The sequence below is a fragment of the Euleptes europaea genome, chromosome 7 (assembly GCF_029931775.1).
Source record: "Euleptes europaea isolate rEulEur1 chromosome 7, rEulEur1.hap1, whole genome shotgun sequence".
Classification (NCBI taxonomy): Eukaryota; Metazoa; Chordata; class Lepidosauria; order Squamata; family Sphaerodactylidae; genus Euleptes; species Euleptes europaea.
In genome coordinates, this window is record NC_079318.1 from 63,879,402 (window position 1) to 63,897,718 (window position 18,317).

The 18,317-nt window shown below is 44.5% G+C and overlaps 1 protein-coding gene across 1 annotated transcript in view; it reads left to right on the plus strand.

Moving 5' to 3' along the window:
- MSH2 (mutS homolog 2) overlaps nt 1-17,947 on the plus strand; it is an 89,849-nt gene extending 71,902 nt beyond the window's left edge. The window contains exons 12-16 of the mRNA XM_056852537.1: nt 6,947-7,192; nt 9,159-9,363; nt 11,608-11,855; nt 12,517-12,689; nt 17,739-17,947. Of these exons, the coding sequence (XP_056708515.1) occupies nt 6,947-7,192; nt 9,159-9,363; nt 11,608-11,855; nt 12,517-12,689; nt 17,739-17,909 (1,043 nt within the window). The 3' untranslated portion in view covers nt 17,910-17,947. The remainder of the gene's footprint in view (nt 1-6,946; nt 7,193-9,158; nt 9,364-11,607; nt 11,856-12,516; nt 12,690-17,738) is intronic.
- The last annotated feature ends 370 nt before the right edge of the window (nt 17,948-18,317 follow it).

Here is an 18,317-nt window from a genome sequence, read left to right on the forward strand (position 1 = left end):
CTTTGGACCCTCTGAGAGAGAAAAAGCCTTGGGTACTTAACCGGAAAGGCTTCTTCTGCTCAGAGGGACAAAGGGCATCTTGCCCACCCTGACGTCTACGGTTAGTTTTTCTGGGTTGTTAGTTCCAGGTCTCTATTGGTTAGTCTCTCTTACTATTTTTAGAATTTTTCCGGGAATAAATATCTCGGTAGTTGTACATATTGTGTTTATTTCAAGTTTTCACTCATGATAAGAGGCTTGGAAAGTTTTGAATGGCAAGAAGGGGCATTTACCCCAGGAGGCTAGAAAATTTACATATTAGATTCCTGCCTCCCGAACCAAGAGGAAACGGAAACACCCATCCTGAAGATGCCCTTTGTCCCTCTGAGCAGAAGAAGCCTTCACGGTAAGTACCCAAGGCTCTTTCACAAATAAGGTAACTTCAGACATTTCAGTCTGAAATTCTTTTCGCTTAGGTTTTCTTGCAGGTTGCAAAGTGCATTGTCAGCTCCCCCCCCCCCCCCACGGTGGCAGGGAGTTGATGAGTAAGCAACATACGCATGAATAAGGCAGCAATATAAACAAATAGAAATGTTTCGTGGCATTCTCTTGAAATGTGCTTTTTCAGATTGCATAAGTGTTCAGGTCTAGTGGCTGCCCAAACATTAGGGCCCTGTAGCTAAAGGAACACACTGTTCCAAACTATGTAACATAGGAAGTGTACATCATAATGGGCTTGTGGCAAATGCAGACATGATCCATGAAGATAAAATAGCTTTGAATGAGACTGAAATGGGTGTGTGTTAAATGCCATCAAGTTTCTTGAAATACTTTTTATTTTTCCTGTCACCTGTATTTTCTTAAAACTACTGAGAGGTAGTTAACTTTAAAAACAAGCAAACTAGTATCGGATGTATTCACACAGCCTTTTCCCCTTCCTCACATGTCTTTGCCATAATTCCTCCTTTTTATGCGCTTGATCAGATGGAACTAGGCTGACCCTGGAGGATTTCAGCTCATGATGGTTTTAGCAAACCAATACTGGATTCTCACAGCTTGTCCAATAATTCCAGGGTGCCTTCAGATAGCCCGGCTCCTTTTGATTCCAGCCATTTAGATGCAAAATCAGCATATCTAGGGGAAAGGGTGGGCTGAGTTAAATGTCATTGTGTCTTTTCTTCAAATATTTACATGTTTAAGACTTGAGAGGCTTGTTAAATAGCCATTCTTAGTTGCCCATGAAGAGCAAGAGCTGCTTTCCAAGTAAATAGGTAGGAAAGCTAAACAAAAGCTCTGCCTTAGGCCATAGATAACTAACAAAGGTATAAGTATGCAAGATAGTGAAACCTTTCATTCTCCTGGTAACTTTTGTCAATATGATTGCACAGCTAAATGTAAATAGACAGGGAGAGATTTGTACTTACAACTGTGACACAATATCAAATCATGAATTTACTGGATGGTTGAGGTAAGCTACTGCATCTCGACCTCAGTTCTCAGTCTAGCTTGCGGGTAAGAATACTCAGGCCAGATCCAGGTGGATATTGGGGCTGGAGCATACATAAATCTGTTTTTTGCATTAATGAGAAATGCTGGACAGGATAAAATTTTTATATATGAAGAACATACATGCTTGCTTTGCTGTTTGATATATATTTTTACACACTACTGTATCAAAATATGTGTGCACACTGTCAAACGTTCAGGTATGCACATTTCCTTTAACAGTGTGCAAGCTTTGTACAAACTTTTTCCTTCTGGGTATACCACAGTTTGCTATTGTAGAAGAGGCCATCTACCACCGAGGAATAAGCCCAGATGCTATGGGTTCAATCCCATTAAAAATGTCTACTAATAGAAAATAGTGATTTTCATGTGAACGAAGTAAGCAGGTTCTTAGGGACTTGTATTCTGGTTAAAAAATTACTCTCTTCCCGAATACAAGCTGCATCATCCATGTCCGCAAGGACCTTTTAAAAATAACCCTCTGCATTTGGGTTCATGAGAAAACCCCAAGGGGCCTATAAATCTAAAATGCTCCTTGCCCCTCCTTAAGGCACATATTTCATGTATTCATCCACAACGTAAGCAGATTGATTGTTCACAACCTCACCCTGCCATCACACTGCCATCATCACTGTTATTATTTAACTCAAGGGTTTCGGTATAAGGGCAATTGTGTCAGGTACCAACTAAAGCTGATAGAAGGAAATTATGGACTGGATGCCCAAGGGTATTGTAGGAAAATCAAATAACCCTCAACCTGGTGATAAATCTCAGTTATTACACAGCTATTTTTGTCTTCTTGCAGCTGTTAGAATAAGAAGGTATTAGCTGTTCAGGTCCCCCCCCCCCCCCCCCATGTACAGCTGGAAAATCTGAGCTGAAGCTGCATGTATAAGGTATCTGGGATCTTGCAGACCTCATAGAAATCAACACTGGAGGAAAAAAAAACTGGACATCATATCTATGTACTTTTTTTTGGCCATCAAGTCACAACTGATTTATGGCAACCCCATGGAGTTTTCAAGGCAAGAGATGTTCGGAAGTGGTTTGTCATTGCCTGCCTCCAGGTCACAACCCTGGTATTCCTTAGTGGTCTCCCATTCAAATAGTAACCAGGGCCGACCCTGCTTAGCTTCTGAGATCTGATGACATTGGGCTGACCTGGGCCATCCAGGTCTTTTTTTTAAATGGCAACCCTGTAGGGCTTTCAAGGCTAGAGGCTTTCAGAGTTTTGCCATTGCCTGCCTCCTTGTCAGGCCCCTGGTATTCTTTGGAGATTTCCCATCCAAATACTTGCCAAGGTCGAGGCTGAGAGTGCGTGACTGGCCCAAGGTCACTCAGCAAGTTTCCATGGCAGAATGGGGATTTGAACCTGGGTTTCCCAGATCCTAGTCCAACACGTTAATCACTACACCATGCTGCGTCTCCAGGTCTTTTACCCAAGTTTTAATCTTTATACATCATTTAATTTTAGATTAAATTAGGGTCTTATTGGTAAAACAGCTATAACTTAATTGGAATCAATTCTACGCAGATACTAGATCATTAATATGTCTTTTATATGGATAGGGAGGTATTAAAAGAGAGAGAAATGCTCTTATCCCCACATCTGCAAGATCAAATTATTCAGTTTAAGGGCCATTGCTCTTGACACAGCCACCATGCCAAAGTAGTTTATTTTTTTCCCCTTGTGGCAACTGCCTTCCTCCAGTAAGACATTCACATGTTGTAACTTCACATGTGGCTCACATGAAGGTTTGCAGTGATGTGAGGAATTCCATGATCTGCACAATGAATCAGAGGAGACCAGCTGTTCATGATGGAGAAAAATTGTGCAGGGGCCCGTACATGCTTATCGCCTTGTGTGAACAGGTCCTGAATCAAGGAAGCAGTGTAGGCAATTGAGTCAGCACAGAAGCAATTTCACAGATGACAGGTCTTAATGAAAAGCTTGTATGAAGTCCCTACTTTAAATCTGTTTAATGAATGAACAAATTGATTGTACCAATTCATCTTTTTCATTTTTTAATTTACATGCGTTCCAGTGTTAAGCTGCAGATTTGACTTGGTTGCTTTGCTTGATTGGATTGCTTTTTATTATTGCCTGACATGTGGTTTACATGGCCCATTACAAAGCAATACAAGCAGAAAGACAGGCCCTGGTCCCATGGAGCTTACAATCAGTTACTGCAGGGAAGATAAAAATGATCAAATGCAGGACTTCGGTTCCATTTCTCAAAGCCAGGCTATAGAATTTGGTTTCCTGTGGTCTCAGAAACCAAGAGGTCAAGTTGACCTGCTCCTTAGCTACTCTTAAGAAGAAGCATGCTCAATCTTCGAGCAGAGTAATCATTTTTCCAGCTATTGCATTGCTCTGTAGCTCTGTACACAGTTTATTTTGGATATAAGCAATACAGTTAGCTAAACTTTGGTTCAGACAAGGTCCCAGCCTGTATCTAATTCCCCACAATTCTCCCACACCACTCATCTAAGGAGACCTTATATAGAGATCTTTCACATCACCTTTTATTTGATCCTTTAACTGGAGATGCTAGGGATTGAACCTGGGACCAGCTGTATGCAAAGCAGATGTAGTAGCCACAGCCATTCCATCGGTATGGCTCTTACAACCAGCTCAATGTTTCAGTTGCTGTCACTATGCAGTTTCTGCAATAGGGAATGTCTGTCTTCCAATGTTTTCTCCCTTGAATGCTTGAAAGCATTGCTGGATACTTCACTGCATGTTTATCTTGCCTCTTCTCCAAGGAGGTTGGGGCCAGTATATGTGGTTATCTCCTCCCCTCCCAGTGTTCTCCTTATAATTCTATGAGAAGAATTGTACTGAACAAATTATAGCCGCAAGACATCCTCGACAGCCTCATGACTGAACAACAGAGCTTGGAATGTGGGTTTCCTCAGTCTAAGTCCAAATCTGTACCTCTCTGTACCACTTTGATATTTCTAGTGGTAGTTTCAAAGAAAACTATTACATTGAATGCACCATATTGTATTTTGGTAAAGGCAGTCCCCTGTGCAAGCACCAGGTCATTACTGACCCATGAGGTAACATCACATCCCAACGTTTACTAGGCAGACTAGTTGCCCTCCCCAGTCATCTACACTTTACCCCCAGCAAGCAGGGTGCTCATTTTACCGACTTCGGAAGGATGGAAGGCTGAGTCAACCTTGAGCCGGCTACCTGAAACCGACTTCTGTCGGGATCGAACTCAAGTTGAGAGCAGAGCTTTTGACTGCAGTACTGCAACTTACCACTCTGCACCACGGGGCTCTGCTTGTTTTTTTGGTAGGGATAGCAATATCACCAACATCTCAATGAACGGGTTAATGTGTGTTTAAAAAAATCTTCTGGAATGATAGCTGAGCAACTGTATTCCGAATAGTTGTTTCAAGACCAGTTTCTACATTAAAACATCTGGCCAGGTCTGCTTGCACAGCGGTGGTTAGCTGCGCTTCTGTGCTATAAGATGCATGGCTTGCTGTATGAAAGCAAATCTAAATGGGGGTGGGGAAGAATATGCTGTCCCTTTATGATCAAAACAACTTATGCAGAAGGTATCATTTTTAACAAGTTTGATGTGAGTTGATTTATGTATTCAGTATTGGAACCAGTGATGCGAAAGACAAGTTGAGATTCGTGTGGCTTAATTGGATATTGCTCTTTTACCACTTTCTTTTTAGTTGTGCAATGAGATAGTAATAGATTTTAGTTTAGAACAAGTTTTCCAGCCAGAATACTAGAAAACACAGCAGAGAATTTCCCTGGGTATGTGTTTGTGAAATGGATTTTCTAAGTGGTGTATAACCTGACAGTTTACATGCTTTGGGTCTCTGCAAATAAACCACAGAATCATGAGTATCTTGGCATATTCAGAGTGCTTAATAATATTTGAATAAATCCAGTGCAAAAGAGTGCTGTGCACAGTTAGAATCACATATAGAGCCCAGTGCAAACAACAGTTTGTGTAGGCAGGCTGCTTGTTCAGTGTATTGCCACCGTGCCCATGTCTGCATGGACAGCTTGCGCATGGTAGAAACTTCTGGGGAGTCCTCCTGGAATCTGCACCCAATGCAGTTCTACGCAGGGTTGTGGTTGTAGAAGGTAGAACATTTTTACTTCTGTCTGGGTTGCCTAGTGTATTTTAATGGCTATATTCTGCATTTAAGGATTGGATTGGTTTTAATGCATATTCTGTTACTGTTAACTCCCTAGAGGGCCTTTGTAGTGAAAAGGCCAGGTAAAAGTAAAGTGAGTGCGTTATTTTGTTTTGCCTTCCTTTGTTAGCTATGGGGCTGTGGATCTTGGGGTGGGATCTGGGTCTCCTAAGGAGAAGGGAGATGCCCATATTCCTTGAAAATCAGGCATGTACGCCCTCTGATTCAGATGAGAACTGTGCCATGAGTGGAGGTGAGGTTTAAGTTTTCCCTTCTGCCATCTTTCCCACGCTGAAATGGCCCTAAGGAGTTTCTGTTGTCCCTTTGGGGTAAACATACAGGTACCTGAATCAGTACTCCTATGTCCAGTGGGGCAAATTGCAACACCATCAGGACCATTTCAGATAAGAAGACTTAACCTGCTCCCAATCCTGCAGTCCCAGTTTGAATTGGGCCCAAAAGTGCCTGATGCTTCAGGGAAATTAAACAGTCTATTCATGGAAATCCAAGTGTCACATGAAGTCAAGTTCTTAGTTTTTAATCTGAGCCTGAAGGTGCAACAGTAAGTTGTTCTTGTCAAGGCAGTTGCTTTTGTTCTCCAAATTAATTATGTTCCAGTAATTGGCAATAGGTAGCCTAAAAAAAGTCAAGTCTCATTATCATAGCCTTCCTGGAAGATCTTGTTAAAAAGTGATGTGATTTGTTGCATTTCAAAACACTTACAAAGCCATACTTTTTGCTGGGGGGGGGGGGGAAATCCACCCGAAGCAGGTAATTCACTTTAAGATTGGTATCTGACATTCGTGAAAACAATCAGTAAGACCAGTCATTAAAACACAAGCAGAATAACAGAAGAAACATCCGCAGCCAGATACTGTTTAGATTAGCTCCAGGTAGCAAGTGGCCAATAAGAGGTGTACACTAGAAAAAATGTTTTAATTTCATTTTAGGAAGTTGCTTGCTTAAGGGCTTTCTTATCATTCAATATCAAGAGTATTGTTGTCATTTCAGAGAGTCATTTCAGCTATATTGGAATACTCTTGATATTTAATGATGAGGATAAGCATGCCCTTCCTGACTCCCACGTGGACTAAAAAAATGAGGGGGGAGGGAGAATAAGGAAGGGGCCCAGCTAATCTGTTATACATGGGCCCTTTAAATTATTTCCATTATTTCCTGTGGGTAGACCTGGCCTCAGAAATCTGTAGGATTCCAGATTAACTGTGGGTGATGCCTTTTGGATTTCTGCATGGAGGAAAGACACAATGAAATACTTCCCGTTCCTCAGGATACAAGGACCCCATACAGTTTCTGAGTGAAGTCATTGCCCAGCTGGATGCAGTTGTCAGTTTTGCTCATGCATCAAACACGGCGCCTGTGCCCTACGTACGCCCAGAGATTCTGGAAATGGGAAAAGGGAGGATTGTGCTGCAAGGTTCAAGACACCCCTGTATTGAAGTTCAAGATGATGTTGACTTCATTCCAAATGACGTGACCTTTGAGAAGGGCAAGCAGATGTTCCACATCATTACTGGTAAATACTTCATTTTTATGCCCATTAATTACCCTCTGTCTTTTGTGTTGTTTTGTGTTTTTTGGGGGGAGGGGGGTAAAGATGCTTTTAAAGCATCTGTTTCCAAATTTCAAAGCAGCCAGGAAGAGGGAATTTAAATAATTTCTCCAGATCAGTATTTGCATCTAGTGGCCAAGGGAAATGAGCAAGGGAAATTATCATTTTCAGGCAAATGTAATTTGACATATTCCAGATTTGGTTTTGATGAGTGCTTGATGTCCCTAGTGCAATAACCCAACATACAAACTTGTAGAGGTTATTTTCATGGCATATAGAAGAATCAAGAGACATGCAGTAGCTTGTACTTGCATGAGTGGCAATGGAGGAGCAAACCCACTTCTGTAGCTTGTTATTTTTAAAAGTGCTTGAGTTTATAGAACAGGGTCTTTTTCCCCATTTGACCCCAGCATATCAATACCTACCACTACCACCACCCATTAATTCAGATTAGCTGCTTTCTCCCAAGCTGAAACATTGACAAACTGCTCTAGCGCCTTTCTTTCTGGTGTGAATGGCAGCAGAGGCTTTGGTCGAGTTCTTTGCTGGAACTTGTCACCTGATCACTTTCATGCTTGAGCCAAGGACAGGTGAAGCAGCTGAAATGCATAGTTAAGGGAAGGCTCCAATGCTGCTCATGCTGGGAAGGATAACCCTTTACTGCTTGTGCTGTAGATTTCATGAATATGAGTTGGTGGGAAGCTGTCATGTTGCTTGCTCTTCCCCCCTTGCTGGATTGACAATATGGCCTATGTTGAAAACTTAGTTGTTGACTGGATTCTAGCTTGTGGTAATCATTGCTGTCAACCAGTCCTCCTGGGAAGGGTAAGGAATTAATTGACATACATTTTCAAAGGACCAAACACAAGAATGTTTTTGACAGATTTTATAAACTGAAGCTTAATCCCAACTAGATGGGAAGTGCCACTGGTAGGCGGAAGGTTTGATGCGGGATTTAAGGAGTCACTAGTTCTGGATGAGGTTGCTCTCCCCTTGAGGTCTGTAGTCTGGGGATGCTCTTGCACCCTGGCCTACTGCTGGATAAGTAGGTGGCAGCTGTGGCCAAGCATGCTAGTTTCAGTTCCAGTGCCATATGGGTGCCTGTATGCAAATAAGCTTTTAGGCATAAATTAAAGTGCCTTTCACCAGCTTTGACTGGTTAGCCAGCTGCAGCCTTTCGTGTACGTAAAAGATCTGGCCACTGTGGTGCAAGCACTGGTGACATCTAGATTAGATTACCGCAGTGTGCTCTGTATGGAGTTGCCCTTGAAAAATGTTCAGAGACTTCAATTGGTACAGAATGTGGCAGTCAGCATGTTGACTGGAGTGGGTTATCACTTCAGTCTACCTATACTAGCTTCCAGTTTGTTTCCGAGCATAATTCAAGGTCCTGGTCTTGACCTTCAGAGCCTTATAAGGTTTGGGACCAACATACCTGAATGACCACCTAAGCCTTTATGAACTTGCCTGACCATTATGGTCATCTTTGGAGGCCCTGCTTCGGGTGCCCCCTCCTTCTGAGATTAGGTGGGTGGCAGCCTGGGAGAGGGCTTGGCCTTCTCAGTTATGGCAGCAAAGCTCTGGAACTTTTTCTCCAGAGAAATCCTGCCCCCTTCTGTTGCAGTCTTCCACCATCGAGTAAAGACATTTTTGTATCGGTTGGCATTCCTTCAGTGATTTTTCCTTCCTAACCAATGTTATATATATTTCAACTGTTTTATATGTATTTTAACTATTTTTAAACTTGTTTGGGAGGGGCAATGATTTTAATGGTCATATAATGTATTTTATCATGTATGTTTTAAATGTCAGCTGCCTTGAAGGCCCTTGTAAGGGCAGAAAGGGAGGATATAAATTCTGTAAATAAATAAATAAATTTTAGGATGCTAAAATGAGTTTCCAGCTAATACTAATGGTAATACCTCCACAGGACCAAACATGGGAGGGAAATCGACCTACATTCGCCAGACTGGTGTGATAGTTCTTATGGCTCAAATTGGGTGTTTTGTGCCCTGCGACTTTGCAGAGGTGTCTGTTGTTGATAGTATACTGGCTCGAGTAGGAGCTGGGGACAGTCAGTTGAAAGGAGTGTCTACCTTCATGGCAGAAATGCTGGAAACATCTTCCATCCTTAGGTAAGAGCTGTGCTTGCTTTTGTGGAATGTGTCATGTAAGGCCTTGCAAATATTTAAGAACAGGAGCCGAGCCTGCTGGATCAAACCAGTGATCCATCTAGTCCAGCAAACTCTTTCAAGTTGTGGCCAACCAAGTGCCCTGGAAGGCCAACAAACAGGGCATAGGAGCCAAGACTTTCTCCTGATGCTGCTGCCCAGCACTGGTATTTAGAGGTTTGCTGCCTCTGTAGATGGAGGCTCCTTTCTGTCACTCTGGCTAGGAGCCCTTGATGGACCTTCTTCCTCTTTCTCTAACTCTGTTATTAAAGCCATAGATGTTCATGATCATAACCACCTCCACTGGCAGTGAATTATATAGTTTAATGGCTTGTGGAGTAAAGAAGTATTTCCTTTTGTCTGTCTTGAACCTATTTCCAACAATTTCATTGGGTGTCCCCAAATTCTAGTATTATGGGACTGACTTGAGTCAATCCATCTCATGTTGGGTCCTCCTCTTCCCCTGCTGCCTTCAACTTTTCTTACTTATTATTGTCTTTTCTAGTGAGTCATGTCTTCTCATAATGTGACCAAAGTACAATAGCCTCAGTTTAGTCATTTTAGTCATTCTAGGGAGAGTGCAACCTTAATGTGATCTAGAACCCACCTACCGTATATACCCGTGTATAAGCCGACCCGCGTATAAGCCGAGGTGCCTAATTTCTCCCCAAAAATGGGGAAAAATTAGGCACCCGCATATAAGCCGAGGGTCGGCTTATAACCCCTCTCCCCCCCCCCCCGCAGACTTACCTTCTGGGCTCCTGGCGGTGGGAAGCTGCGGATCCGGCGGGGGTGGCCTTCCTGCAGCTGCAGGAGGCCCCCCCAGGCCGCTCCTGGCGGCGGGAAGTGGTGCGGCCCGGTGGGGGCGGCGGAGCAGCCTCCCCGCGGCCGCAGAGAGCCTTTAGAGGCCTCTCCCGGCCGGGAGATGGCGGCGGGGGGGGCAGAGCGCCCTCCCCGCGGCCGCAGAGAGCCTTTAGAGGCCTCTCCCGGCCGGGAGATGGTGGTGGGGGGGGGGCAGAGCGCCCTCCCCGCGGCCGCAGAGAGCCTTTAGAGGCCTCTCCCGGCCGGGAGATGGCGGCGGGGGGGGGGGGGCAGAGCGCCCTCCCCGCGGCCGCAGAGAGCCTTTAGAGGCCTCTCCCGGCCGGGAGATGGCGGCAGGGGGGGGGCAGAGCGCCCTCCCCGCAGCCGCAGAGAGCCTTTAGAGGCCTCTCCCGGCCGGGAGATGGCGGCGGGGGGGGGGGGCAGAGCGCCCTCCCCGCGGCCGCAGAGAGCCTTTAGAGGCCTCTCCCGGCCGGGAGATGGCGGCGGGGGGGGGGGCAGAGCGCCCTCCCCGCAGCCGCAGAGAGCCTTTAGAGGCCTCTCCCGGCCGGGAGATGGCGGCGGGGGGGGGGGCAGAGCGCCCTCCCCGCGGCCGCAGAGAGCCTTTAGAGGCCTCTCCCGGCCGGGAGATGGCGGCAGGGGGGGGGCAGAGCGCCCTCCCCGCAGCCGCAGAGAGCCTTTAGAGGCCTCTCCCGGCCGGGAGATGGCGGCGGGGGGGGGGGGCAGAGCGCCCTCCCCGCGGCCGCAGAGAGCCTTTAGAGGCCTCTCCCGGCCGGGAGATGGCGGCGGGGGGGGGGGCAGAGCGCCCTCCCCGCGGCCGCAGAGAGCCTTTAGAGGCCTCTCCCGGCCGGGAGATGGCGGCGGGGGGGGCAGAGCGCCCTCCCCGCGGCCGCAGAGAGCCTTTAGAGGCCTCTCCCGGCCGGGAGATGGCGGCGGGGGCGGCCGAGCGCCCTCCCCGCGGCCGCAGAGGGCCTCTAGAGGCCTCTCCCGGCCGGGAGATGGCGGCGGGGGGGGGCAGAGCGCCCTCCCCGCGGCCGCAGAGAGCCTTTAGAGGCCTCTCCCGGCCGGGAGATGGCGGCGGGGGGGGCAGAGCGCCCTCCCCGCGGCCGCAGAGGGCCTCTAGAGGCCTCTCCCGGCAGAGAAAAGATGGCGGCGGTAAGTTCCCCCCTCCCTCCCTCTCCCTCCTCCCTCCTCCCTTCCCCCTCTACCGTATTGACCCGCGTATAAGCCGAGGCCGGCTTTTTCAGCCCTTTTTTTGGGCTGAAAAACTCGGCTTATACGCGAGTATATACGGTATTTGTTTTTGTTTTGGGGTTTCCTATTCTATTGGCTGTTCCTATTCTAACACTGTGATAACACCCTTTACAGTATATTGCCCTTTTATTTTAGGTCTGCTACAGAAAACTCATTGATAATCATTGATGAGCTGGGAAGAGGAACATCGACATACGATGGCTTTGGGTTGGCGTGGGCTATCTCAGAGTATATTGCCACCAAAATTGGAGCTTTCTGTATGTTTGCGACTCATTTCCATGAGTTGACAGCTCTGGCTGACCAGGTTCCCTCTGTGAATAATTTGCATGTCACAGCGCTGACCACTGAGGACACTCTGACAATGTTGTACCGTGTGAAAAAAGGTGAGTGATATCACACAGCCAGAATGATGAAAACCCATCTTGGTTAACATACTACAATGATACACTAGATTTTTCCATAACGTTCAATAGCCAGTTCTCTCAAAGGTAGCTTTTAATATATTTAGAAGTGGCCATTTTATAACCCTCTTAGCTTAACTATGCTCTGACCACTCTTTTCTTCCACTTCTTGGTGCAGATTTAATGCTTACCTGTGGTTAAGAAAAAACTTAGCCATGGGTATGCATTACGACTGGGCAGTGAAAGCATGGTTTTGGGGGCAGCTACAAACCAGAATGTGCAGTTGTGGATTAAAGAGTCTTACTAACCATGGTTTAGCACTGGTTGTCAGTGGCTGCTGTCTCCAGAATTTTTCCCTTTGATGAATCACATAGAATGTTTTTATTAATGCCATGCCATACAAAAGGGCATTTCCTGCCATACTGCAGTCACAATTTCCTAATTTAGTACTAATTTAAAATGTTTGCCACAACATGGCCTGAAAACCACTGAATAAAATCCAAGTTTCAGACTTGCTGATCTCCATCTTTCCTGGAATTACATTTGGCTGCTGGGAGAGTGTCCTTTGGGAGGATCTAAATTTTACTGGCATCCCTTTCAGGCACATCCTTTTGAGAATTAAAACCAATGATGCTTCTTCCAGGGGGTTGTGACCAGAGTTTTGGAATCCACATAGCAGAGCTTGCTGCCTTTCCAAAACATGTGATAGAGAGCGCAAAGGCAAAAGCTCTGGAATTAGAGGAGTTCCAGCATATTGGAAAGCCCCAGGAGGAGGATGAAGAACCAGCAGCCAAGAGATGCTACAGAGAAAAGCAGGTTTGTTAACATTTTTATGGATGAAAAGGGAACAAATGCTGTTTGGATCAGTGCTAGTGAGACTGTAATATGAACGTGCACCCTCTTGAACACGCAATGACACTACCTTATACTGAATCAGACCATCAGTCCATCAAGGTCAGTAATTGTCTACTCAGATTGGTAGTGGCTCTCGAGTGTCTTGGGTCTTTCATATCACCTACTGCCTGGGCCTTTTTTACCGGGAGAGGCCAGGGGTTGAACCTGGGACCTTCTGCATGCAAAGCCAAGGCTATTCCGCTGAGCCAGGGGAGGGGGGTGCAGGAGAACACTCTTGGCGCCTTCTATGTTAGGCTTTGTACCGAATCATGGAAACGTTGGCTACTGCTTTACCACTGATCCACACTCTGCTTCTTAACTAAATAGATTTATATCCCAGACTCTCCAGAATCTGCCTGAGGCGGTTAACATAAAACAATAAAAATGATTCTTTTCAACAATAGCAGTTAAAATAACCCAGGAAGTTAAAACCGCAACACTGAAACCTGTGTGTGCTTTCTGGGGCTGGAAGACGAAGCTTGCTAGCTGCCCCCTTGCAACAGCACAAGGCTTGGGATATCTGCAGTAGTCATTCCCCTTCACTTATGTTCTGCCTTTTCCATCATTTTTGGCAGCTTACAAAAGCCAGCCAAGTAACTCTTGAGCTGTATATGTTCTAGTATTAGTAGTCCAAAAGCTAACCAGGGGAGGGGGTGGACGACACGACACTTGTAAGTGCACTAGATTCTTTTACTGTATATCCCTGTTGTTGTTTTTAAGGGTAAGCATCTCCACTTTTCCTTGTGCTGCTGTGAATTCCTTTCACTGTTTCTTATTTAAATGCATACAGGGAAAAGAACTTCAGACCTTAATTACAGATAAAAACATATTTGAAGATTAAATTAATGGAGCTGTTCATTATGTTTATCCTTGAGAGAAACAAAAATAAATTAGCGTACAGTTCCATAATTATCCCCAGACAAGTCCATATGAATTTGTAAAATATCAACAGATGGAAATGTGCAGATCAAGCAGAATTTCTTCCATCTGTAGCATAGATACTACTACACACGACCCTCTTGGTCTTGTATATTATGTATTGTCATCTGAATAACAGGTACAAGCTTGCAGCTTGATCCGTTATTTTTTTTAATTAAATGTTTTTTTTATTTTTCAAACAAATGTTACAAAACGTACAGACATACAAACATACACATCAGATTCTTACATTATCATGGAGCTTACTGTATACAGTGGTTCCCAAACTGTAATCCACGGAGCATTTGGTGCTCCACGAAACATCTCCTAGTGCTCCATGAAGAGATTGGAAAGAAAAATACTACTGTCATTCTGTTTAGTATATAGGTGCTAGGTGAAAACTAATGTTCCGTGACTAATTTCTCTCCTGAAAAGTGCTCCATGACTCATAAAGTTTGTAAAGTGCTGCTCTATAACTTCTATTCTCTTATACCTTCTTTGAATATTATAATTTCATATTTGGTGGCACATTTCCTACTTAAATTTTTACATTCTATTATTTTTATCACTATATACTCAAGAAATACTTTCCATTTTTCATAAAAATCAGAGGCTGACCTATCATTCACTAAAGATGTTAACTTAGCCATAGTTGCATATTCTGTTACTTTATTTGTCCATTCAGTTATATCTGGGTAGTCTTCTGCTTTCCACTTTCTTGCATACTCCACTCTTGCCGCTGTCACCATATACTTAAATAATTCATTATATATTTTTGGCATATTATCTGGCAAAATATTTAATAACATACTTTGTGGATATAACACAAATTTAATTTTCAGTATTATTTGCATTTTATCATGTATCATTTCCCAATATTTTCTTGCTTTTTTGCGAGACCACCACATATGATAAAATGTTGCATGCAGCTTGATCCGTTGACTGTTGCTGGGTTATTTAAAAAAGAATGATCTAGAGGCCTTTAGACTGCTTTGGTTGAATATTTTAGTAGCTGCAGAAATTACACATCTTCCTTTATTGGAAATCAGCAACAATTCTGATCAATAGCAAGCAGTTGGCCAAGGTCTTAGAAACTAGAAGCAGACGAGTTAATGGATAAAACTTTATGGATATATTAAAATATCCTTTCTTTCCCTTGTGGCTCAGGCTTTTAATCCCAAAATTAAAAATAGACCAAGCATAATAAAACCAAATTAGCCCTCCTCATGAAATGCCTTCAGCTTTAACCCCATAAAATCTGTTACAAATAAAACAGCCTTACAGCATGTCCTAAAGATGGCATCCCTCTCTCCTCCCCAGGGATCCTGTTCCACAAGGTGGGAACCACTATAGACAAGGAACAGGCTGCAGTAGAAGCCAAGTGGGTACCTTAAACAGGGGAAGAACTAGCATATGCCAACCAGGATACTTTAGTTGGTATATGGGGGGGGGGGCATATGGAGAAAACTGGTCCTTCAGATTAGCGGATGCTAGGCCATGAAGGCCTTTAAAGCACCTTGTATTGAACTTGAAAACAAACAGCCAGTGTAGCTGTTTAAAATAGATGAGATGTGTTCCTGTTGACTACCCCCTGTCAGTTATTGAGTTGCTACATTCTGAACCATTTGTAGATTCTAAGGTCTCTCCAAGGGCAGTCCATTGTAGAGCATGTTATAGTAGTCCAACTGCCAGGTTACAGAAGCATGGATTAATGTGTCTAGGTTGGCTGAATCTTAAGAAAGGAGAGAGCTGTGAACCAAACACAGCTAAGAGAAGCCTCTCTTGGCCACTGTACCAACCTGATTTAAAAAACCAAGGATGGATCCATAAGTATCTCCAAGTTCTTACTCTGCTCTGTGAATGCCAATTCCACTCCTTCCAAAAAAGTGGATTCAATACCTCACAGTGCACTGGAAAAATTCATCTGGACTGCTAGTCAGGTGGAGAAAACTTCAAAAGCACAAATCTTACCCTCTGTATGCCTCTCTGTGCATTACCAAGTGGTTTGCTCAAAGTCCTCAGACTTGGGGTTAAACAGTGAAGTAGCCAAGATTGCAGATGACACCAAATTATTTAGGGTGGTTAAGCCAAATACGGACTGTGAAGAGCTCCAGAAGGATCTCTGCATACTGGAAGAATGGGCATTAAAATGGCAAATGAGATTCAATGTGAGTAAGTGTAAAGTGATGCATATTGGGACAAAAAATCCCAACTTCACATATACACTGATGGGATCTGTGCTGGCAGCAACAGACCAAGAAAGGGATCTTGGGGTGGTAGTGGATAGCTCAATGAAGATGTCAACCCAGTGTGCGGCTGCTGTAAAAAAGGCAAATTCCATGCTGGCTATAATTAGACGAGGAATAGAGAATAAAACTGCTGATATCATACTACCCTTGTACAAATCTATGGTGAGACCACACTTGGAATACTGTGTACAGTTCTGTTCACCACACCTAAAAAAGGATATTACAGAGCTTGAGAAGGTGCAGCAAAGAGCAACCAAAATGATTAGGGAACTGGAGCAACTGTCCTATGGGGAGCGGTTAAGACGCTTAGGGCTGTTTAGCTTGGAAAGAAGGCGGCTGAGGGGAGACATGATAGAGGCCTATAAAATTATGCATGGTTTGGAGAGAGTGGACAGGGAGAAGTCTTTCTCCCTCTCCCATAATACTAGAACATGGGGTCATCAGCTAAAGCTGGAGGGCGAGAGATTCAAAACAGATAAAAGGAAGTATTTTTTCACACAGCGCATAGTTAAATTGTGGAACTCCCTGCCCCAGGATGTGGTGATGGCTGCCAGCTTGGAGAGCTTTAAGAGGGGAGTGGACATATTCGTGGAGGAGAGGGGTATTCATGGCTGTTAGTTAGAATGGATACTAGTCATGCTGCATACCTATTCTCTCTAGTATCAGAGGAGCATGCCTATTATTTTGGGTGCGGTGGAACACAGGCAGGATGGTGCTGCTGCACTTGTCTTGTTAGTGGCTTCCTAGAGGCACCTGGTTGGCCACTGTGTGAACAGACTGCTGGACTTGATGGGCCTTGGTCTGATCCAGCAGGGCCTTTCTTATGTTATTATGTTCAGTTTGCCAAGCAGTCTTTGCTTACAGCCTTTAGCAGTCGGCATCTAGACGTGTGTGTGACCTGAGAGGAATCTTGTGGGAGGGAAAATCCATTTGATGGCTTTGTGATTCTCCTTAGGCAGAAGAACTGCCAAGAAACATGCTTGAATGCTGCACAGCGCTGTAGGGAGATTAACTAGGCAGGGGCTGTGCTCTTTCCTCTGTCAACCTCTCCCCTATTTAGCATTCTGATGGAGGTTGCTCAGCATTTTTCCTTGGGGTAGGAGGAGGGTGGGGAACCTTAATTCCTTACGCTCCTCACAGCTGAAGGGAAACAAACTGCTTCCTTCCCTTCAGCTAAATGGTCATCAGGTAGAATTTGGGTTTTTCTCTGCTAGGACTGAATGGCCGTGCATGCTGTCTTCTTTGAGAGCCCTTTCCTCCCCATTTTGTAGGCTCAATATGAAATCCCATATTTTTCAGTGTGGTAAGGAGTTTGGTTATTGCTATGGGTAGTCTCATAGCTCGCTGTGTGTGTGGTTATAATCTGCATGGTGTGGCCAGATCACTTCAGAAGCTTATGATGAAACGGGCTTTTGGCCTAATTGCACAATGTAAAGGATACAATAATAGGCTGATAAGAATTAAACATTAAATACCTATCAGTGATGAGGCTTGGAAACCAGTGCTGCTTGACTAGAAGACATCACCTGGGCAGTTGCTAATTTAACAGCTTTTGTTCCTTGACTAAGATTTTAAAATAAAGCAAAATGGGTTACAGAATGAAAAAAATCCCTCACTGATTCGATAAACTAAATTTCCTCTTCTTGGCAGGCCTGCCTCGGGGAGAGCAAAGCGGTATTGGCTTCCAATAAAATATTTCCTGTATGTGTTGAAAGTCTGTGGTTGATGTGTTCTGTAAAAGAATAGGGGTGGCGGGGTGGAAGGGACAAAACAAAAACTGAGGCTTTCCTTTTAATCCTTTCAGGAAGGTGAAAAAATAATCCAGGATTTTCTTTCAAAAGTGAATGCAATTCCACTGAAAGATATGTCAGAAGAACACATCAGAGTCAAGCTGAAGCAGCTCAAAGATGAAGCCTTGGCAAAGAACAACAGCTTTGTGAATGAAATTATTTCCCAAGCTAAAGTTAGTTCGTGAGATAAGAGAGCTGTACAAGATGACATTGAACTTGTGCTTTTCAGACGTAGCCGCCACTACCACAAGTTGCAGCCTCACTTTTCTCCTCTGCTTCTCTCTCCTCTCACACTCAAAAAAGGCAAAATGCGCGTCAGGACATCATGCTGTGCGTTTCCTTGCCCTTGCAAGCAGCAGCAGATAATGGTAGAGCCAGAGTGAGGAAAGAAGAAACACAATTAGGTTAGGGGATGGCACGGAGGTATTGGTTTCAGCACCATCCATGTGCCAACAATAGATCTGGCCTCAATGGAAGCGGATGCCTTTCCCCCCCACTCCTGGACCAGGGGATGTGAGCAATTGATAATGCTTTGTAATGTTTTGTTCTGACTACTAAAATAACTTCCCTCCCCTGTTTAGTTTTGAAATGTA